The following is a 24481-nucleotide window of genomic DNA, read 5'->3' as shown; positions in this document are numbered from 1 at the left end:
GAACAGCTTCCATGAACCAACCTCATGCCACCACGACCTGTCATGATTACAAGACGCCGCGGCGGCCATAGCAAAAAAGAGACCAGGAATCGCAGCTCCCGGGCCGGCCGCCGGCATGGATGATCCAACATCCAGCCGTTGCGGGGGTCAGCAGCGTGCGCCAAAAAAACGTGACGCGCCGCTCTCTGGCCTTTGCCCGGAGACGCGGAGGCGGTTGGGCGTCACGTCACCTTTACCACGCGAGCAAAGCCGTGGCCGCACCCGCACCGCTCCGCTGCGCACGGGCGTCGCCTACCCAACAAATCTCACCGTGCACCGCGCGCCCCGCTTCGCTTCGGTTCCGTCACGGGCCCCCCCACGCGCGCGCACCGGAGCGCGGCATGCAAAGGCGGACGATGACACGCGGGGCCCGTGAGCCCCCACGTGGCGTCCTGCGCGCCACTTGTCAAGCCCCTCGCGCTTCCGCTTTGCTGGGTCCCGCACCTTTCGCCTCTCGGAAAAACTATATCACCCTTTCAGCTATATAATCCCCCAACCCATAAAACAAACAATATATATCACATTTGAACTTTCCAAAACCGGTCAAAATACCCCTAAAATAATTTTAAAAAATTATAGTAAATCACATAAAAATCATATAATAAAAAATTCAATTGTGTTGGACTCCAAATAAGTAGATCTACACAGTGAACATATAATATGATATGCTTTAGTACATTTTTTTACAGCTATGAAGGAAAAGTATAGATCTAAAGGTACAACAAAAAAATACTAAAGCATATCATATTATATATTCACTGTGTAGATCTACTCATTTGGAGTCTAACACAATTAGATTTTCTATTTTATGATTTTTCTGTGATTTATTATAATTTTTCAAAACTGCTTTAGAGGGTAATTTGACTGGTTTTGAAAAATTCAGTGGGTGATATAGACCGTTTCATAAGTTAGGAGGTTATGTAGTCGAGTTGAGTGGGTGATATACACTCTTTCCTTCGCCTCTCGGGTTGTACTGTACTCGCTCCTGATGATAGCTTTGCAGCAACGCAGGCAGAGAGTGGGTAGCAGACTTCTCCGTGTGGGGGGGGGGGGGGGGGGGGGGGGCAGCCGCTAGACACATCACCAGCCAACAATTTCTTCTGCTCTCTCAAGTGACACAAGGCCACTTCCCTTTCCGAAAACGGCGACTTCATTGCAATCACCGAAACAACGCTAGCTACCATCTTGAGAAAACAAAACCACCTATCTAATCACTTCAATGGCACTCATATTATGCATCGTATAGGAAAGAAAGAGTAATGGATACTCGTACCTTTTTCTTCTTTTTTGCTTTTTAGTTCGTTTTTATTTGCTGGTTGTTTTCTACCCCTAGTCCTTGAATCTGCCAATTCCACATTTACTGGGTGTCCAATGGTTAGGGCCGAGTTTCTATAGGAGTATCTACTAGAGAATTGGTTGAAATCGTAGGTCTATGATTTATCCCGTGCTTCTGATGAATTGTTAAAGGTTGACCCAACCCAGTCCTCTCTTAGGTTGGCTCCTCGCTACTGCACATTAACGACGTGGATTGGCCTGTTGACTTTGCCCTTCCCCAATCAATTCATTAGTCGAAGATTTCACTATAGAGATCGGAGGAGATTCAGATTCAATTTTTGAAAAAGCTTAACGGAACGCGAAGGGCTCGGGCCTTTTCCACACTCTCCCTTTCATCTTGCTCGAGCATATAGTATCTGCTAGTGCTAGGAGAGGCACGCAAGCAGTAGTGTAGGGGGCCTGGCCTGGGCACAAAACAACAGCCCCTTCACTCTCATCCTTGTAACCATCGAAACGAGTTATCGCTGAGTTGATTCGCACAAGGTCCTTTCTCCTCGATCTTGCCTTCTTTCGGTTCGACGAGAAATTAGGGTGAATCGGCAGCTCAGAAACCTCGGCAATTGGTACGTGCTTCTTCTTTCTTCATATTTGAGCCCAACCTCTTGAATCCATGGACTGCTTTAGAGTGCATGTGGAGATCATTAGGCTGACTGTAGGATTCATCTTCTTCTTTAAACCCCCTGCTCTTTTCCAACTCCTGAAGAAAAAAAAAATCCTCAACTGAATCTGGGTTGCCTTGTCACTGAATCGGAGCAGCTCGGTTTGATACTTGCATGACTCTGATGAGGGTGCTATCGAGGAAGGCTATGCAGGCTGGGAGCTCTGCCCCTTGTAAAATCTGGGCGACGGGCTTCCTCTGCGGTGTCTGCATTATGTTTCTGTCCGGTGTTGCTCTACCTCCACTCCGAGTCCCGCAGAGCCGATCAGTCGATCCACCGCTGCGGCGCGCAATACTCTGGAATTTTACATTGACCGAACATGGTAATTGCTCTATCCTGTTGCACGTATAGTGATCATTGCTCCTAAAGAAACCATATTTTCCTATTTGATCAATCCTAACAGAATGGAACTTTTCCTATTTGCTCTATCCTATTTCCAATGGCTGCATGCAGTGCATCATTTATGTTCATCAGAACTCAGAAGCTACCAACAACTGTGTTATATGTGTCAGCTACTACTCGCTTACTCAGCTTATATTCTACTGAAGAAAACAACTGTGGGTCCATTGGCCATACGTACTAGATTAATAGCCCCCTCTGCAACTCATGCTTGCTGTATAGTTCTCAATGCACTACACTTCCTTGGCAGTTTCATACTTCTGCAACTTGTATCATTGGATAATTCAGGTTCTCCTTTGTTTTGCTGTGTCCATGCCTGCAAACCTGCAATTATTGTTCTTTGGAGCAGATGGGGTTGCAGTAACTGGTGAGTCGGCTTCTGCACAGGAGAAGATAGAAGAACGAAAGAGAGACAATCACGCCACTGAAGCTAGAATATTGCAACTGTACAGCGCTTGGAGCTCTATGCTAAACACTGCCAGTGATGAAGTTCTGAAAAGTTCAGATGTGCCGTGGCCGCCTCATCTGGATGACTGCAAGCTTAATGTAGAAAGAAATAAACGATTTGACAGCTATGGAGAAAATAGAACATTTCCTCATTGGACATTATGGAAAGGGTCACTTGGGCTTGAACTTTTGAACCAAAAGTACTCAGAAAATGCAAATCAGTATAGACAGTATCCTCCTTGGGTATGCAAACTTACCTCAACATGTTACCATTCTGTTGATATTGCACTCACAAACTCTAACTTAGGAACTTAAAATAAAGATTCTAGGATCTGATGAAGAAAACTATCCATTGACCAGACGGGTGCAGAGAGATATATGGATTCATCAGCATCCTCCAAACTGCAGCGATCCAAGCTTGCGGTTTCTTGTTGCAGATTGGGAGAGGTTACCTGGATTCGGTATTGGTGCACAACTCGCTGGAATGGCAGGACTTCTTGCTATTGCCATAAAAGAGAAAAGGATTCTGGTTACAAACTACTATAACCGAGCTGATCACAATGGTTGCCATGGTAATAGTCCTGTCTGCCTTGTGGATCCTGATTTAATACTAAGTGCAGGGCTACTTGTTTGTTACACTAGATTTCATTTTTATCTTTTAGGTGCTTCAAGATCTAGTTGGTCTTGTTACTTCTTTGTTGAGACATCTTCAGACTGCCGCAAGCGGGCTTTTCAGCTCATGCAAATTAAAGCCTCCTGGGCCGAGGGATCTGTAAAAGTGAAGGAGAACTATACCTCCAAGCAAATATGGGCTGGACGCATACCTAGGTAGAATTTCAGTTTGATGTATCTTTTTTCTTTCTGAAGTGCAGTCTCTGGGATAAATAGTAAGGAGTTCTTTTCTGCAATTATTCACATCTTACGCTTTTCAGACTCCACATGTTTGCTAGTTATCCCAGAGATAACTAGAGCTACTAATTTTGCCTTACTATTTATCCTTGCCTGCTACTATCTCTGAAGGAACGCCATTATTGTAAGTTTGTAACATTTCTTTTACTGTAGAATGTGGGGGGAGCCATGGAAATATTTGCAACCGACAACAGAGATAAATGGTAGACTGATCACAAGTCATCGTAAAATGGATAGAAGATGGTGGATTGCACAGGTCCGTTTGCGCGCTATCATTAATAAGTTATGCAATACGCAAAACACTTGTTCATGAATTCTCAAAAAAAAAAAACTATGTGTAGGAAAATTTACGTGCGTCTTCATAGATGTTAATCAATCAATACCCTCAAGGTCCTAGTTATACTTGTGTTGTCTGGATCTCAACTTTTCTATAACCTTCCATCCAGGCCACAAGGTACCTAATGAGGTTCCCAACAGAATACATGTGCGGACTACTGAATGTGGCTAGGCACTCTGCATTTGGTTTGGAAGCAGCAAAGTTGGTTCTCGAAAGTATTCAGAATGACTCACTGAAGGTTTGAACAATTTGAAAACTGGTTTCTTGATCAGACGTTGTAGTGCAAGAAGATTTGTGTGAATAATCATTCAGATATGGTAACATCAGCCTTAATGGCATCATTACTTTTTTTAAAAAAAAACAACTGAAGGATTTACGCATTGCAGGTTGGCACAACTAGAACCAAATCTGACATCGAGCGGCTTGTATGGTCAGACCACCAACCATATATACCTCGGCCTGTTGTCAGCATGCATGTAAGGATGGGAGACAAAGCTTGTGAAATGTCAGTGGTTGGCTTTGAGGAATACATGAAGCTGGCTGGCAACCTCCGCAGAAGGTTTCCAAGTCTAAAGAACATATGGCTTTCTACTGAAATGCAGGCAAGTAAAAGGGCGGCCTGGTGCAAGTGGTAGTGCTTGCCGCCTATTAACCGAGAGGTCACAGGTTCGAGCGGTGGCCTCTACACAATGCACGGTGTATGGGAAAGACCTCCCGCTAATAACCTCCCCCAGACCCCGCACAGTGCGGGAGCCTACGGCACTGGGTACGTCCTTTTTACTGAAATGCAGGCAAGTCAATTCGCTCATCCAGCGTAAATCATCTGTTAAGTTTCTGCAGTGGGTTTCTTAAAAAAAAAGAAGGTTTTTGCAGTGTCGGTGTAGCATGCTACATTATGTAGTTAGTATTTTTTAGGTGAATGGTGATGAAATCCAACTTCTCTAATAATTCTGTATGCAGGAAGTTGTTGAAAAAACTAAACTTTACCATGATTGGAGTTTCTATTTCACAAATGTGGCACGTCAAGGTGGCAATATAACCATGGCACAGTATGAGGCCAGTTTGGGCCGTGAGACTAGCACAAATTACCCCCTTGTAAATTTCATGATGGCTACTGAAGCAGATTTCTTCATCGGAGCCCTGGGATCAACTTGGTGCTACCTCATTGATGGAATGAGAAACACAGGAGGAAAGGTAATGTCCGGCTATCTGTCGGTGAACAAGGACCGGTTTTGGTAAGCGATTCAGAGGTTGCTTGCCCCCTCGATTGTCTTGTAGCTCCACTAAATAGAGAGATTCTCTGGCCTTAGTTTGCTTGTGTCCAGCAGTAGCATGGATGTACATGTACCTTCTGAGAATCTGAGAAGACATCTTTAGCATGAACCTTCAGGCCTAAGTAGGAGAGCAGTGCTTTGTTATATCAAATCAGGTCCATGTCTTTTGATCTGGTCTCCACTGAAAGCTAGATATATTATCACTTCTCTTGGTCCAACTCATTGCGAAAAGAGGATGCACTTACTCTATTTTTCAGTGGCACTCATAATTGATGAGTGGTACACGAGAAATCCAATTACTGATTTTTTATACTAGTCGTTGATAGCAAAATTTGGCATCTATGGTATGAGCTTAGGCCCGGTTGGGAATTGAAGGCCGAATTGTTGTTCGGTTTAATTAGGTTCATGGTTGAATGGATAGCTGGATGAGGTTATTTCTCTTTTGTTCGGCTTTTGTGATTAAAGTGATAAGTTAAAGGCAAGATTACAAAGGTGATGTATTCCCGAGAGGAGAATCTTACTATTACTTATTGGAGGCATCTTTGAAGCCTCCATGGGAAGCCACATAGAATCGGGGCACGCTAGTTTACGGTCGACCGTAAGGAGGGGTTTCTTACGATCTTCCGACCGTTCCTTTTTTTTCATTTTAAAAAAGTTTTTTGTCATTTTTGATTAAAAAAATCAAGAAAGATTTTGGAGAGATAGAAAAATTTTCAAGGAAAAATTTGAAGAGGCAGAAAAAAATTTCAAGAAAAATGTTGGACAGATAGAATAATTTTTATCATTTTGTGATAAAAAATAGAAAAAATTCAAGAAAAAAATTTGGAGAGCTGAAAAGATTTTCCAAGGAAAAATTGGGGGAGAGGAAAAACTTTCAAGAAAAAATTTGAAGACACAGAAAAAATTTGAAAGAGAAAATTTTGAGAAATAAATTAAAAAAGTTTCAAGAGAAAACTTTTTGCATCCAAAATCTAAGAAAAACTGTATGAAATAAGTTTAGAAAACTTTTGCAACAAAAAGAAAGAGAAAAAGCCACGAACCTATAGACGGCGAGCCGCTGCGCCAGGCATCCCCGCCAGCACCGCCCGCGCCGCGCCGCCCCCCTGCTGCCGCACCCCCCCACCGCGCCGTGCCGCACCCCCTGCCCTTGCCTCTGCCGTGCCTCCCCGCCTCCGGTCGCCATGGAGCCGCCGCGCCTTCCTGCCGCTGGCCGCCATGGAGCAGAGGAAGGGAGGGGAAAGGGAAACAGGAGAGAGGAAGGGGAAGGGAGCCGCGCTGCCTCCCCGCCGGATCTCGCAGTGGGGATCCAAATGGAGAAAAAAGTGAAAGGGAAATGAGAGGGGAGGCGGAAAGACAAATCACGTCGCATGGGCCCCGTGCACGTGGGTCATCGACCGCGCGTTCCCTTGCGTGCTGGCGATTGTAAAATCAGGATTGGGCGTAGAATCCTAGGTGGACACTCTAATACAGAAATTCTCACAAAAATCAGAAACATCCAGCCATCAATCTGATAACTATAATCATAATAGTTATTGGATCTGTTATTTTTTCTAATAAATTACCCACCTCTTTCATTATTAAAAAATTAATGTACTCCCTAATCTTCGTGTAAATTACTCACCTATATCACTATGAAAATGATGCAAATAACTCCCTAAATTTGCATATAGCTTATCCAATTATATCATTATTAAAAGTTAAATTAACCCCTAAATCTGAATCTAATATATAATTATAACAAAATTTTAAAGTGCGCCAATATAAAATTCTAAATTATTATTTCTATTGTTATCAATGTATTATTTATGTTATTTTTATATAAAAATACTACCCATAATATGTGTCACTATGTATCTATGTATGAATTATGATGGAAGAAATAAGAATACCAATTTGTAAAAAATCAATTAAATATATATCAAACACACATGGAGGTGTGATGCAAAATAAAATCTATCACAATTAGATAATGATAAATATGTATTTTCAAGTATATGTTAGAATGTTTAATAGATAAAAAAATGTGTGAAGTAGATAATTATAATTATTAACTATAAGTCTTATTTTATATTAATTCTAATTAGCCCTGTGCAAGAGCATGGGTTGATATGCTCACGGTAAATAGTTGAAAAAGGGTGTTTTACTCAAATATTTTGAAATACAAGTCTTGCCTTCACGGCAAATACTAGCGGTGGTGATAGCCGATTGATTAATCAATCACAATCAAACCAAACATAATTTACTTTTTATCTTTTCTCGTTCTCCTCTCTGTCCTAGATTTTCCAGTCTCGGCATGTTGTTCGTCTCTCGTTTCCATGAGTACAGGCGGCACGCAAGCCGACCTAGGGCAAACGTGGCGGTGCTTGTGTGCTGACGGGATCCTTCCGGGCTTTTTCACCTGAACACTACTGGTATGAAAAGTAACAGCTATTCCATGTAAATGAAGTTACAGAGACAGGTTTGTCACGCTCTTCTTTGTCAACCGTTTGATTTCTTGAAGATCTGACGGTTGTGATCTCCACTCACCGTGGTTCACAGAAGATGGTGAGCTACAACTCCATGTCTCTAGGCAGAGGATAGAATGGTATGCATGACCACTGGTCTGGTCCTGAAACAATTTTTTGGAAGAAGATTCAGTGAACCGGGCCTATGTCAGACATGCCAAACTAATGTCAAGTGGGTCATTTCTACATGGAGTAAGGAGTGCTGTAGCATGTGCCCAAGCACTCAGAGTTGTGCTGTATTGATCATCTTTATCCAGCCTTTTCCAAGTCATCCTGGAGGTGGTACTGGTTTCCCTCTCCGTTGGTTGGTTCTCTCCCCTGATAAGGCACACCAAGTCTCTAGCTAGTGCTTCGATTTGCAATTCCTGGCCAAGAGTGATGCTCCAGTTCCTGCTCAGCCATCCATCCATCCATCCACTGCTGGTGAGAGGTAGATGCTGACCCGAAAGGGACCCTGTAACAGTTCCCTGAAGAAAAAGATGAACAGCTATGTGACGTACGTAGCAGTGATCGACTGCAACCCATCACAGGGGCAGGTAGTGGACACGAGCTCAATGCATTTCAGCTTGCTCCCCACTCTCGAGGGAGTGGCGAGATTCCTTTCGGATCCCATCAGCAAATGCGGCAGCTCCAGGGAGGGCTCCGCGCACGAGCAATGGCGCTCGCGGCTCCCGTTGCTCTTGCGGTTCGGTGGGGTGGCTTTACCCCGGAAGATCCATTGACTTGGTGATTCAGATTGGATGAGGGGAAATGCTGAAATGCAATTTGGATTCAGAAATAGTTTGTCATGGGTGGAACTGTGTGAAGTGGATGCATATGCATGCAACTCTGCAGCAGTAAAAATGCACTACTGCATGGCCTGAATGGCAATTTTAGGTATCAGAAAGTATATTCTGGGCAATACCATTTGGATGCCATCCTTATCTGAATTCTGATGCTACCCTAGAGGTTCTATAGTACCCTAGCAATGCATCATGAAACCCAACTTCCCTTATCTCATACACTGTTCTGAATTCATGGGAGTATGATTGTATGAACTCCCTTTTTCTCTCTCAAGGTAACTAAAGGAGAAACTGACGTCAGATGGCAACGAGGATGCGAGTTGGTGATGGACTACTGATGGCTAAGAGGTTTGGGGGCACTCTGCTGAGTGTGTAACAATGCTCATCTTTCTCGTGATGCATATGGGTCATGTCATTCAGAGAGGCACCATTGTTTCCTAAGTCAACTCCTTCGAGCATGAAATTCATTTATAATGTGATGCATGCTGCTGACGAATCATGCAAACTAGCAACAGTTGCGGTGTCACCGTGGACAAAACCCATGATCAGCAAAATGCATATGGGTCATTTCTGGTTCCAACCTGAACTATGAAACTGACGACCTGCAGTGAACATCTTCATCCCATACCTGACCATCCCATTCTCATGACACCCACACAACAAAAGATGTAGAAATCAGGAAAAAGAAAATAAAAAATAAATATGACGGCAAAAATAAATGAAAAAGAAAAGGCGAGGGAGGAATAAAGAAGAAGAAGAAGAAGAAGAAGAAGAAGAAGAAGAAAAGGTGGCTTTTGTGGTTTCTCTTTACAGCTGAAAACCGCTCTCATATGCCCCTTTTCCGTGTATCATCCAAAAGCAGGAGAAAATTGCTCCGGAAAAAATCGTGATGATCACAACCAAACAACCAATTGATAAGGAGGCAGACGTCAGCGTCCACCACTTGACCCCCCCTGCAGGCCTGCACTGTTTATTTCATTCTGACGGACCTCTGAATTAAGAAGACACGCACCGGCAAATCACCATCACTGTCACAGCTTGCTTACAGGCCGGCAGGCAGGAATTGCAAGTTCATGAATGCCCTTTTTCTACCATGCAAATCAAATCGACAGATCATTTTTGGATCGAAGAGATTTGGGATCCAGAAATCTGTGTGATGGCGACCTGTTCATGCCCACTAATTCCTTCTTGCTTTCTAGTGTCAGTGTCCATAAGCTGCAGCAGCAATTGTGGATCTCTGAGCACACCAGCTTGTGCACTGCACACTTATGGACCTTGGTTGTGTATGCATTTATGCATCATCACAATCTATTTTTTAAAGTGGCAATCCTCTGCCTCCACTTAGATCCTGTATATATGCAAAGATATAATAACTTCAAGAGAAAAAAGGTTTGGTAGGGGAGTATGTAGTATACTACTTGTGAATGCATACAGCAAGACAGCAAGGTTGACATTAATGCTGCTGAAAGTAGAAAAAGAGTTGCACTCACAATAGCCTAGATTAGGAAAACGCAACCCATGCATGTATATATATTCATAGATGCTCTTCTTTTCAGATAAATAAAAGCAAATTCAATGACCATTTAAGATGACACTATGCGCTTTTTTTTCTCCAAAAAAGAGTACCCAAAACGTAGTGCTCATAATGTATTATTGGTAAAATACTAGTATTAGCTTGGTCCAAGTATCAAATTTCCATTTTTCCGGTCGGGAAAAAAAATCATTTTTTCTCAAATTTCTTTTTGTGGACGACATAAGTATCTATCACTTGGAGCTTTCCCTAAAGCGAAAATCGCATTCACATGAAGCTTACTTGGCAAATCTACAGAATTCGAGTAAGCCGTCTCATGATCAAAACCATTCCATCTCATGATCGCAGTTTATGCGCCGTTAATCAAGCTCAACAGGTATGATAAATTAGGTGAGATAAAGCCAGAAACAGAAAAGGTACTTGCCAGTTTCTGTTCAAAAAGAAAAAGGAAAAGGAAAAAAAAAAGAGAAACAGTAAGAACATGCAGTAAAACTGACTTGATAGGTAGCAACGCCAATGTTTAGGTTTTCCCTCATAGCGAACGACATTAATTTGACAAAGCCGCCGAAAAGATGCTTGGCTTTTGCGTCATGGAGTCCAACGAGCCTCCGATCGATCATCTTTGTGTCTTCTCGCTAGCTTCCAGAAACGTATGAAACTCTCCCAGATCCATGCAGGTTATCCGGTGAAAAGATGCACGAGTACTCAAGATGCGCATTCTTAGGTGGAATATCTTTAAGCACGCAAAAGCTCATGTACTTACGTGAATATTACATACTCCTTAATTAGTAGGGTAATAAATTTTGAATTGGCATACACTGTAAAAATGAGTAGTAAATTCCTCGCATTCCATCCGTTAAACACTAAGAGCATCTCCAGCAGTTCCTCAATAATCATTTCCCAATAACTGGTATTGTGAGATATCTCAATAGCCGTTTTAGGATTATTGGGAGAGTTGCTTTTGCAGTCTTCCAATAATTTTATCCCAATACAACAACATATTGAGAGAGCATGAAACCTCCCTTTATTTGAGGGGAGTTATGGTGAAATATCGGAACAACTCAAGAGTTATTGGCGAAAGAGAGATGTATTGGAAAACTGCTGGAGCACATCCTTTTCCCGATAGTAGGAGCTTATTGGGGAATGAAGGACTGTTGGAGATGCTCTAATCCATGGTGACAACAATGGTATATAAGGGATTACGAGTTTTCTCAGTGGCATGTAAGGAAATTGCATAATCGTTTTTTTTTCAAAAATTAGGGAAAAAAGAAGGTTTGGACCCTAAACCTATGCACACAAACCTCATGCCACTGACAAGCAGCCCAAGTCATCACAGCAGATGTTATTATGTCCCAATCTGTGATGTTATATACAAGTATGTAGTGCACTAGTAAATTCCCCCCAAAAAAAAAATGTAGTGCACTAGTAATGCAGTAATTGTGAACAAATGGCGGCTTTGATCAGCCGAATCGCAGATAGCACCATTTAAATAGAGTTTCAAAGTTCCATTCCTAGTTTCCTACCCATGACAAATTAAAGTTCAAGAGAAAGCTGTTTGTGCAATCAGCCATAGAATTCATTCTTGGTGCTTTCTGAACTTACCCACTACATATATGCGCACGAAAACAAGGCGTGCACGAGTAAAATTCAGACTGACTCATACTGCAATTACATGCATGACTCCTGCTGACCGCTGTCCTGCCAGCCTAAAAATAATGGAATGAACATGGCAATTGACCAATAATTAGCCTAAACATGGACCATACCAAGAGGTCAAGTATATACAATTCAACACCATCGATCGACATAGTGGGGGTGAAGCTTTCAGATCAGCCTGCCTTTTCTCTTATATTTGTATAAGCATTGACCAATAGGGGAAGGCTTAGGGGGAGAGAAAGCACCAATGGTTGCAACCCTGCAATGATCTTTCCATTCTGGAAAAAGGGAGGCCTCTCAACCTCTCTTTCATTTTAGGTCACATTTGTGCTCGAGTGGACACTCATGAAATGGCAACAGCAGCAGCAGAAGCAACACCACCACCAACAGCCACAGCAAAGGAAAGAGGCTTTATTTTTTTCCCCCATGCTGCATTCATGTTGAGGAGCATTAAGCCCTGAAAAGGAGGCGTTAGCCAGTGTCGTGCACCCTTGGTGAGGTTTCTTCAGAATTGTTTAAGCTATCTCTACAAGCCTCCTCAGACGCCCTGAAGCTTTTTCTCTGGTTTGTGCTCGGTGACTAGGTTGCATGAAACCAGGATGAAGATTCCAGCGAAGAACAGGAGCGCGAAGTAGTGATGCGTGCGGCGGCCTGTGCCAGTGTCTTGGCTGATGGGCAGTTGAGGGTTTTGACCCTGGCACAGGATCGGATCGGAGCAGCTGAAAGGTGATGAACAGCGTCCTGAGGAAAGGCAGATAGAGATGTGCTTCCATAACTGACACCTGGTCTTGGTAACACCTTTTGATCATCGTCAACTTCTATATATCATGCATCAGCCAAGCACGCAGAATGAGTCCGGAAGTTTTACAAGGCATAGCATTTTCACCACAGTTTCATCTTTCTTTTTTTGAGGGAATAGTTTCATCTTTCTTGAATAGACCTTTCCTACTAATGAACCTAATATAAAAATAAAGGTTACTATATATGACTGGATGACTGGAGTGAACCTCGGATTTCATAAATGAATTTAACTTGTTACGGAGACAAATCATCTGATGAAGCTAAAATGTTATTCTGCAAATAATGTACGTTCAACTATATTTACTAGTAGACGATCGAATCAAACTAGTAGATATATTTAGATTGACAAAGTCACATAGACCCCTCAACTATTACTGGTTGTCGCCTCTTCACCATTGACCAGGCCAGCAGGCTGAGTTCTAATAATTTGTTTACGAACGAGCCTAATGTCAACGTGGTGGGAATGGTCCTTTGTGTACTTTGCCTTAGAGTGTGTAGGCACTGATGTATTTTGTAGTAGATTTATATCTCTCGTCGTCGGTCCTATGAATGTACCATATATATACACTTTTATTTATTATTTCTTCTGCAACCGTGCCGGCTCCCAACGTACATCAAGATCGATGTACATGCATGTTACAGTAGTACTGATTCCTTTCAGGAACGAATAAAATTAAATTAAAACAGGTAGGTAAGTAGCTTCCCTACCGCTATGTTGTGTATGTCTTAAGCGCATCCAGGCCGATAGATGTTAATGGTAAATTTCGGTAATTAATGACAACTGTATGCGACTAACATATATTTTGAAGAAAAAATCAATGATTAGGTTAGTCTCATATGAAATATGAAATGAGACCCCTCAATTCGAAACAATCATGCGTGCCAAGGACTCAATTTCAAAGATTAGGGACATTTCTAGTCTCAAGTGTCACAAAGAGATGAAGGACACTTGATTTAGCTAGAGTTTATAGTTTTTAGTTCTTGACTATATTATTAAGAGGGGTTCATGAGTTAGTAGCTTGACCAAAATTGAGTTGGCCTTAGAAATCTTGCACACCCGCTCAAAAACAGTTCAAGATAGTCAAAAGAAGTCAACAAAACACTTGAAAGAAGAAACAATCGAAGTTGAAATCAAATCCAAGTCAATTCAGCTGAAAATGAAGAAAAACAGTAGCACCGGTTTAACCGATGCCTTATCATCAGTGCATCCGATGCTTGATGGAAGGTCTGATGCCCTGTCGGCCTATCTTCTCTGGATGCAAGCTGGAACCAAGTCAAAGAAACCTTTGTCACCGGTTGAACCGATGGTAACAAGATTAGCACCGGTGTATTTGGGATGCTATGTTCCAGAAAGCATGTTTGGTGGACGTCAACTAGTCTTCTGCACCGGTTGAACCGACACTTCAGAATCAACCATCGGTGCATCGGATGTACTATGTTCCAGAGAACTTGTTTGAGTGGACGTGAGAACTTCTTCAGCATCGGTTGAACCGATGCCTCTTCGGAGCATGCACCGGTGCAATAACGCAAGCCTGGATACTGTGTCAGAACCCCCAACGGCTACTATTTGGACACAGAGAGACCGGTTGAACCGACACCTTCAATTTCTCACCCGTCGGTTCTTCCAATGGTCACGATTTTTCTGCAGTGGACTTCCAACGGCTATGTGACCCTCTCCACTCTATATAAGGGCACCCCCTGCCTCATTTGAACTGCCTTTGACGCATTGAATACCTGAGGCCACCCTTAAGAAGAAGAGAGATTGCTTTGACCAAAAGAGTGAAGATCTAGTGCATTGATTGTGCTTCAACCTTGAAGAATTCAACCTTTGCAAGTGTAGCAAGTGTGCTTGAGCTAGGGCCAACTGAGTGTAGGTCAAGTGAAGGCTTAGGAGCTGGTTACTCTTGGTGTTTGATGGCACCTAGACGGTCTTGGTGATCGGGAGGTTCTTGGTGAGCTCTTGGAGTTTGTGGGAGCCCCAAGACAAGAAGCTTGTACACGGTGTGAAGCTCGTCGTTCCGGAGATGGAGAAGGAATATTCTTAGTGATCACTTGCTCCTTGGTGAAGCAAGGGAGCGATACCCTTGTGTGGGTACTCCAACATGGATTAGGGGGAGCGTCAACTCCTTGATACCACGGGAAAAAATCCGGTTGTCTCGTGCCTCTTGCATTTACATTCAAGCAATTAATCTCTTTCGTTGTGATCCTTATTTTCCTTTGCTTGTTTGTTTGACTAGGACAATCGCATGTTAGTTTGATCTCTTGACTAGAATTTGTACTTGCTAGTGTGTTTCTCCCTTGGCAAGATGATCATGTTAGTGTGTTTTCCTACCTAAGGATCCTTTGTTAGTGTGCTCTAGTGAATAGATTTCAAATTTGTAGTTTGAGCAATACTAGTCTAGGTCAAGGACAAGTTAGAAATTTGAAAGAGTCCCAATTCAACCCCCCCTTCTTGGGTCTCGATCCTTTCAATTGGTATCAAAGCTTAGGCTGTCTTTAATAGGCTTAAAATCCTAGAGATAGCCTCGGGGAGTAGTGGACCGCCCAAACTTGATGGGAGAAACTATAGCTATTGGAAAGCCCGCATGACGGGTTACCTTGAGGCTCTCCATGTCATATGTTGGGAGGTCACCGAAAAATCTATTGTTGGTGATTGGAGTGAAGACTAAATTAAGTAGCATGCTAGAGCCAAGAATGCTTTGTTTGATGCTCTTAGTGAGGACATCTTTGCGCGTGTCCATAGCAAGAAAACGGCTCACAAAATTTGGAAAGAGCTTGAGACCATTCATGTTGGGTCTACAAAGCTTCGTGAGAAGAAGTACCAAGTGCTTAAGAAAAAACTCAATGATTTCAAAATGTTCCCCAATGAGTAAGTTGAACAAATGTATGCTAGATTGAATGTACTTGTTGAGGACATTAATGCTCTCGAAATTTCTCCTTTGACTACTAGTGACATCATCCGAAAGGTTCTACATTCTCTACACAAGTCCAAGTACAATATTGTCATCGCATTGCTTTATGAGAAGGATTTTGCAACACTTGAAGTTGGTGAGGTCATTGGAAAAATTCGGTCTCATGAGATGTTTTTTATGGGTGAAGTTGATCCTCCAAATTCCAAGAAGTATCTTGCACTTAAAATTAAGAGTGATCACAAGTCCAAAAAGAAAAACAAGTGCAAAGCTCCCTCACCAAGCTCAAGTGATGATGAAGCTAGTGAAGATTCAAGTGATGAGGATGGTAATGTTGAGTTTGCACTTCTCATGAGGAAGACTTCCAAGATGATGTCAAGGCTAAACAAGAAAGGGTACAATTATGATCCCAAGAAGAACAAATTTCGTACCCGGAAAAGTAATGACAATGCCAAGAAGATGTGCTACAATTGTGACAAATATGGGCATCTCTTCTATGATTGTCCCGAACCCTCAAAGCTCAACAAAAAGCAAGATGATGATGACAATAATAACAAGCACTCAAAGAAAAGCCATGACAAGAAGGACTTCAAGAAGAAAAGGTCTTTCAAGAGAAAAGAAGATATAAAGGCTTTTCTTGGAGAATGGATCACCGATGGGGAATCCTCAAGTGATGATGAATTCAAAAAGAAGATAGTTGGGATTGCCATGCATGATGATGGTGATGATGAGCCACCTCTACCTCCACCACCCATGTGTCTCATGGCAAGAGGTAACTCTAAGGTGAGCGATGATGACAACTCCTCTAGTGATGAAAGTGAACATGATTTATCTCCTAACGAAGTGCAAACCATCCTAGATGAGTACCAATAAGTGATCAAGAAATACAAATCTAAATGCAAAGTTCTTAAAAATGAATATGCTAAGCTTAAGGCCTCAAATAATGAGTTGCTTATTAGACACAATGAGGTAGTAGAAATTCATGATACATGTATTGTTTCTAGCAAGCAACTTAGAGGGGAGCATGACAAGTTACTTGCTAAGCACAATGAATTGAATGTTAAACATAAGGAAGTAGTTGTGCTTAATAAGTCACTTACTTCATGCAACAAGAAATTTAAACTTGATTATGCCAACTTAAGTATGAAGTATCAAGAACTTGACCTTGCCTTTGATGCCTTGGATGAAGAACTAAAAGAAACTCAAAAAGAAGTCATCAAAGTCAATATACCTACTTCTTGTGATGATCTTGTAGAGTTTCCTCACCCTACTACTTGTCATCATACTTCTCCTTCTTGTTCAAAGACTAACCATGATAGGGAGAAACAACTTGAGGAGAAACTTGAAAGCATGACCAAGTGCATGTTCAATGTGACAAGGGGAGAATACTTGCATAAGGAGATTCTCTTCCACAATGCAAGACACTTTGGGACAAATGAACTTGGATCATTTCCCAAGCCTCCAGAAAATTGTCCCAAGTCTCCGAAACTCAAGGCATGCTTCAACAAGGAAGTTGGCTCATATTGCCAACGTTGTCAAATCACCAGGCATCATACAAAGGAGTGTCCAATTCCTACTCGCCCACCTCCTACCTTGCCTCCTAATTACAAGTCTCAATTCAATGAACATCATTTCTTGTTAAGTAAGCTTAAAAGTGGCAAGGTTGAGGCAAAGTTCATTGGCACTCACATGAAGGGAAAGCTACCACGCCAACTATGGGTTCCTAAAACTTTAGTAACTCATGTCAAAGGACCCAAACTTGCTTGGGTTCCCAAACCTCAAAAGTGATTCATTTGTGTGTAGGTGAACTACAAAGCCTGTGGAAAGCATTGGGTGCTTGATAGCGGATGTACACAACACATGACCGGCTATATAAAGATGTTCACCTCACTAGATGAAGATGTGGGCGATCATGAACATGTCACCATCACGACGAGGCTCCCAGGTTCCCTGTCTACCGACCCACAGCTCCACAGGACAGGAGGAGGGGCAGACACGCAGATAGAGCAGCGATGGCTCGACTGTCACCGGAGGTTCAGGCACGAGTGGCAGAGGAGGATGAGGCACTCCTGGCAGCCGAGGCACAGCTTCCCGGGGGAGATGATGAGATTCACTGGTCTGAGCTTGAGTCAGACTCCTCCGACGACGTAGAGTACTTTCCTCCAGCTGCCCCAGCCAGTCACGACCACGAGGCAGGAGGGTCCGGAGAGCCAGCTCCTCCGACTTCAGCAGCTGCTATAGTCTCTGAGTCTCAGGTGACTCAGCCGTCCGAGCTCACTTCACTACTACAGCAGCTCGTGACTCAGCAGAGGGAGGACAGACTTGCTCAGGAGGAGGCCAGGAGAGCCCATGAGGCCCAGATTGCAGCTATTCAGAGAGAGTGCCATCAAAATTGCTAATAACCCAGTTCAACACTCTCGCACCAAGGACATAGATATTCGCCATCACTTTCTAAGAGATCATGTGGCAAGGAATGACATACTACTTTGTGGTGTTCGTTCCGAAGATCAATTGGCGGATATCTTCACAAAACCTCTAGATGAGAGCACCTTTTGTAGGTTGCGAAGTGAGCTTAACGTTCTAGATGCTTCTAACGTCATGTCATTTCCTTGTCATATAGATGTATTTCATATGTACAAATGCTAGGGGCTTGTCTAACCTTGTCAAGATAGTGATGAACATGGGTCTTGCATGAGCCGGTGGTCTTTGGTTTCGCTCATGGCATGAAGAATGGTTCATCATGAAGAAGCTTGCCAAGGGTTCAAACTTGATAAGATAGATTTAAATTCTTGCAATGCATATGCTTGTCATATAGAATGCATCCATGTTTAATTTCTCGCTTTGCATTGGCATTGCATCACATTAGTAGCATCACAAGGGAGCAAATCACACTTCGAAAAAAAGATATTCATGCTAAATATGATATATCAACTCTACAAGGGTGATAAGATCAATGTTGTGCTTTCATGCCTATTGAGCCACGTTGTAAGCATCTAGGCCCTCAAGGTATGTTTCGGTGATTAATGACAACTATTATTGTGACTAATGAGTTTGTGCAGCTTAATAGATCATTATCGCTCATTTGGTCATATGTCAAAAGAGGCCCCTCAATTTCGGTTATTCTAAAAGGCGATCTCGGTTTTCAACTTATATATGTCAAGGCTAAGGATCTTTCTAGTCCTAAGTGTCACAAGGTTGAGAAGGACACTTAGGTTAGTATAGGTTTTATAGTTTTGTAGTGATCGCACTATTAAGAGGGGTTAAGGCTTAGTAACTTGAGCATGGACATGGTCATTTGAAAATGGATGCACACTATGGTCACTCAGGTTTCTAGAAGTTCAAATAAGTGGTTCTCAAACTATATCTCAAGAATATTTGGATTTCATTCAAGACTCAAATCAGAAAAGACAAAATCAGAAAAAGTCTATACACCGGTTTAACCGACGCTCTCAATTTTCTATACGTCGGTTAAACGAAGTCAGCAGAGTCTGGACAATTTCAATACACCGGTTAAACCGACGTGTTTGAAATTAACGTCGGTGCATTAGTCCAGAGTTGGTTTTTCCAGGGTATTTCAAGATTCTATACACCGGTTAAACCGACGCTGTTTAAATCAAGACGTCGGTGCAATTGACCAGTGAGATGGTTTTTTCAAAGGAATTCAGAAGTTGTCCTCACCGGTTAAACCGACGATTGGTTTGAGTTAACGTCGGTGCAGTTGTCCAGAGACTTGGTTTTTCAGCTGATCAGTGGACAACTACACTCACCGGTTAAACCGATAATACGTCGGTTAATCTGCCCAAGTTGTAACGGCTAGTTTTCAGAAGAGGCAGTTTACATTCACCGGTTAAACCGACGATGACTATTGGAGGGACGTCGGATTAACCGGCGCTACGCAGTTTTCTGGCAGCTTTTCTCCAACGGCTCTATTTGTGTGAGCTGCCTATATATACCCCTCCAATGGGTCATTTCGCCCACTCTTGACACCAGGCAACATCCATACACTCATACTATAGTCAAGAGCCACCTTGAGCTTCATCATTCACATACGTGTGCATTCAATCAATCAAGAAGCAAGATTAAGGACTTGAGTAGAGAGAAGCTTGTGTGCATCCATTCTTGGTGATCGGTTCTTGCTCAAGTGAAGGCCTTAGCTTGTTACTCTTGGTGATTGGCATCACCTAGGCGATCTTGGTGATCGAGGTGTTTCTCGCAGAGCTTGCCAAGGATTGTGGGAGCCCGGAGAAGAAGATTGTACGTGGCTTGATCTCCACCACGCCGGGATGGTGAACAGAGACTCTTAGTGAGCGCCCTCGTCTCGGTGACTTGGGAGGTGACAATACTCTTTGTGAGTGTCACAACGTGGATTAGGGGTGTGTGCCAACACATCGATACCACGGGAAAAAATCCGGTCGTCTCTTGTCCACTCTCTTTATTCAAGCATTTTCTTTCATGCAATTTACTCATGTGCTTGACTTAGAGATCATAACTTAGCTCTACCTTGCTAGGCTTGACTTTGTTTTATCTCTCTTAGCTTGTGTTGGTAGCTTAGTTATCCGGTTGGTGAATTGGTGCCCTACTAGCATTGCATAGGTTAAGGTTGCTTTACTTTGTTTTAGAAATTGAAAAAGGCCCAATTCACCCCCCCTCTTGGTCCATCGATCCTTACAATTGGTATCAGAGCCTCGTTGCTCATTTGGATCATTAGGCTTCACCGCCTAGAGCTATGGCCAAGATGGGTGGTTCGCCGCCTCACTTCGAGGGCAAGAACTTTGCCTATTGGAAAGTTCGCATGGCCGCATATCTTGATGCAATTGCCCCCGAGGTGTGGTTGGCCACAAAAACCGGGTTCACCGGAACTCCCTCCACGGAACAACTAAAATGGAATGCCAAGGCTAGAAATGCAATTTTCGAAGCCATTAGCGAGGAAGTCTTTGCTAGAGTAAATGGCATGGACTTAGCAAGTGATATTTGGAAGGAGCACATTGAAATTCATGAAGGCTCCACTAAAGTTCGTGAGCAAAAATATCACTTGTTTAGAGCTAAGTATGATTCTTTTAAAATGCTAGCTCATGAAAATTGCAATGATATGTACTCTCGCTTGAATGTCATTGTCAAGGACATTAATGCACTTGAAATATCCAAAATTGACAGTGCCTCCATCAATCGCAAGATTCTCATGCTCCTCCCGAAGCCCAAGTATAACATCATCAATGCTATACTTCAAAAGGAGAATCTTGACACAATGGAAGTAGGAGAACTTGTGGGCGAAATTCGCGCTCATGAGATGAGTATCCTTGGTATGTCCGAAGAGCCAACTTCAAGCAAATCAATTGCTCTAAAGACCAAGGCAAACAAAGTCCGCAAGCTCAAGATGATCAAGCAAGATTCAAGCTCAAACAATGAAGAAGATGATCATCATGAAAGCTCATCCGATGTTGAAGATGATGGAGAGCTTGCTCTCATGATGAGAAAGTTCACCCGCTTGAATGACAGGATCAACAAGAAGGGTTTCAACTTTGACTCAAAAAGGGGAATGTTCCGGCCAATGGATGTCAAGAACAAAATTTGCTACAATTGTGGAGAAAAAGGTCACATCCGTCCAAATTGCCCCAAGCCGGACAAAAGAAACAAGGACAACAAGAGCAAGCATCGCAATGATTCAAGCGATGATGAAGAAGAAGAAAGGAAAAACAAAAACAAGAGACTTGGGAAGAAAAAGAGCCATGAAAAGAAGACCAAGCTCTTCCCAAAGAAGAAAGGGCACACCAAGAGAAGCTTCTTGGTGGAAAAACAAGAGTGGGTGACCGATGTCTCATCAAGCGAAGAGTCAAGTGATTAAGAAGACATAGTCACCATCGCCCTCACAAATGAAGAACCATCACTACCTCCACCTCCAATGTGCCTCATGAGTATACATCCGTTATCAAGAGGGAAAAGGGCAAAGTCAAGGTTCTTGAGAGCACTCGTGCCAAGTTAGAGCTTGCCCACTCCGATTTGCTTGGCAAGTACAATGACTTGCTCAAAAAGCACAATGAGTCACTTGTACTTGCTAAGCAAGTTGAAGAGAGCCACAAAAAGCTTAAACAAGAGCATAGGGAGTTGGCTCACAAGTATCAAGAACTTGAATTTGCCTATGAAGCAATTGACCCAAGTCTTGAGAACTTTGCTCATGAAACTATTGAGAAGGTCAATGCTTCTACTTCATGTGATGACCTACTCATTAATGCAAATGCTACTAATGCTTTGCCCGAGATTGCACCTTCTAGGGAAAAGGAATTGATGGATCAAGTTGCAAGCCTCAAGAGTAGTGTGGAGAAGCTCTCAAGAGGAGAATACATCCACAAGGAGATTCTCTTCAACAATGCCCGTGACTATGGCAAGAGAGGTCTTGGTTCATTTCCGGAGCCAAACATAGCTACTACTCCTTCTCCGGAGATCAAGATTAGCTTCATCAAGGAAGTTGGATCATATTGCCAACATTGTCAAGTCACCGGGCACCACACTAGGGAGTGCACTTTACCATCACGTCCTCTTCCTAAATTACCCAAGAATTACTCATCAATGTTTCAAAATAACCATTTTCTCTTGAGTAAAGTGAAGGGCAAAGTGAAGGCCAAATTTATTGGCAAAATTGCTAAGGAGTCAAAGAAGAAGCTCCCCAAGCAACTTTGGGTCCCAAAAGCTCTTGTCACACATGTGCAAGGCCCAAAGCTTGTTTGGGTTCCTAAAACTCAAAAGTGAATTCTCATGTGTGTAGGTGAACTACAAAGCCGGTGGAAAACATTGGGTACTTGATAGCGGTTGCTCTCAACACATGACCGGCAATGATAGCATGTTCACCTCTCTTGAAGACCCCGGCGATCATGAACATGTCACCTATGGTGATAACTCAAGGGGAAAAGTTTTAGGTTTGGGTAGAATAGCAATCTCTAAAGATTTATCTATCTCTAATATTTTGTTTGTAGAAGCACTTAGTTTTAATCTCATTTCTATTGCTCAATTGTGTGATCTTGGACTAACGTGTACCTTTGACAAGAATGGTGTTGTAGTAACTCTTGAAGAAGACAAGTCAATGGTATTCACGGGGTTTAGGCATGGCAACATCTATTTAGTGGACTTCTCTTCAAAGCAAACAAGCACCATGACATGCCTCTTCACCAAGTCTTCTCTTGGGTGGCTTTGGCATAGAAGAATTGCTCATATTGGCATGAGCAACCTCAAGAAAGCCCACAAGAGAGGGATGATCACCGGCTTGAAGGACGTCACTTTTGACAAGAACAAGTTATGCAAAGCATGTCAAGCCGGGAAGCAAGTTGCAACTCATCATCCCATCAAGACGATGTTGTCAACCTCCAAGCCGCTCGAGCTACTTCACATGGATCTCTTTGGTCCAACTACATACAAGAGCATTGGTGGTAACCTCTATTGCCTAGTAATTGTTGATGATTATTCACGTTACACTTGGGTCATGTTCCTAGGCGATAAGGGTGAAACTCCGGAACTCTTCAAGACATTTGCAAGAAGAGCTCAAAGGGAGTACAACTCCCCAATTGTGAAGATCCGGAGTGACAACGGCACCGAGTTCAAAAATATGAAGATTGAAGAATGGTGCGATGAAGAGGGCATCAAGCATGAGTTTTCCGCCACCTACACGCCTCAACAAAATGGAGTGGTGGAAAGAAAGAACAAGACACTCATCACCCTAGCTAGAGCAATGTTGGATGATTATGGCACGTCCGAGAAGTTTTGGGCGGAAGCAATCAACACGGCGTGTCATGCATCCAACCGAGTATATCCTCACCGACTCCTCAAGAAAACTCCATATGAGCCCATCACCGGGAAGAAACCAAATATATCATACTTTCGAGTCTTTGGTTGCAAATGCTTCATCTACAAGAAGAAAAGGCTCGGTAAGTTTGAAAGTAGATGTGATGAAGGTTTCTTTCTTGGTTATGCATCAAACTCCAAAGCATATAGAGTATTCAATCAAACCTCCGGGTTAGTTGAAGAAACATGTGATGTGGAGTTTGATGAATCTAATGGCTCCCAAGAGGAGGTTGTTGGCTATGAAAATGTAGGTGATGAGGAGATTGATGAAGTTTTGAAGAATATGTCCATTGGGGATATCAAGCCGGAAGAGGTGCATGAAGGCAATGATCAAGGGGGAGGACCTTCCTCATCTACATCAAGCACCTCCATGGCGCCCCAAGTGGATAAAGATCAAGAAAAAGATGATACACAACCTCAAGAAGATGTGCCAACGCCAACACCCCAAGTCCAAGAACAAGAAGAGCAAATTGTTCCACCACAAGCACAAGTCACCCATGATCCACCCCAACAAGCATCCACGCAAGTACCGCTAGTGAAGCATGGTCGCATCTCCAAGGATCATCCAATTGGTCAAATCATTGGTAGTCCATCAAAGGGAGTAAGAACTCGCTCTAAACATGCTTCATTTTGCGAACATCACTCGTTTGTTTCTTGTATTGAACCCACTAGCATAGAGGAAGCGCTTGAGGACTCGGAGTGGGTGATGGCCATGCAAGAAGAGTTGAACAACTTCACCCGCAATGAAGTTTGGGTCCTCGAAGCTCCTCCGAAAGACAAGAACATCATTGGCACCAAGTGGGTCTTTCGAAACAAGCAAGATGAACATGGGGTGGTGATACGCAACAAAGCAAGACTTGTGGCAAAAGGGTTCTCTCAAGTCGAAGGTTTGGATTTTGGTGAAACTTTTGCTCCGGTCGCAAGACTTGAAGCTATCTGTATCCTTCTTGCTTACTCTTCACATCATAACATTAAGTTGTATCAAATGGATGTGAAAAGTGCATTCTTGAATGGCGTTATTAACGAACTTGTTTATGTTGAGCAACCTCCCGGGTTTGAAGATCTGAGG

General features: G+C 42.8%; 1 protein-coding gene across 1 annotated transcript; it reads left to right on the top strand.

The window, feature by feature from the left end:
* Nucleotides 1-991: 991 nt before the first annotated feature.
* On the top strand, nt 992-5580 carry LOC120657567. The gene is made up of 9 exons (XM_039935912.1): nt 992-1937; nt 2131-2355; nt 2782-3122; nt 3202-3451; nt 3542-3707; nt 3942-4044; nt 4235-4363; nt 4512-4727; nt 5086-5580. Exons 2-9 carry the CDS (start codon nt 2148-2150, stop codon nt 5362-5364), a joined length of 1692 nt encoding a protein of 563 aa, XP_039791846.1. The 5' UTR covers nt 992-1937; nt 2131-2147; the 3' UTR covers nt 5365-5580.
* Nucleotides 5581-24481: the final 18901 nt, after the last annotated feature.

Source organism: Panicum virgatum, chromosome 1N (genome assembly GCF_016808335.1).
Source record: "Panicum virgatum strain AP13 chromosome 1N, P.virgatum_v5, whole genome shotgun sequence".
NCBI lineage: Eukaryota > Viridiplantae > Streptophyta > Magnoliopsida > Poales > Poaceae > Panicum > Panicum virgatum.
Note: the sequence above shows the minus strand (reverse complement) of the source record. Positions and strands in the feature narration are given on the sequence as shown.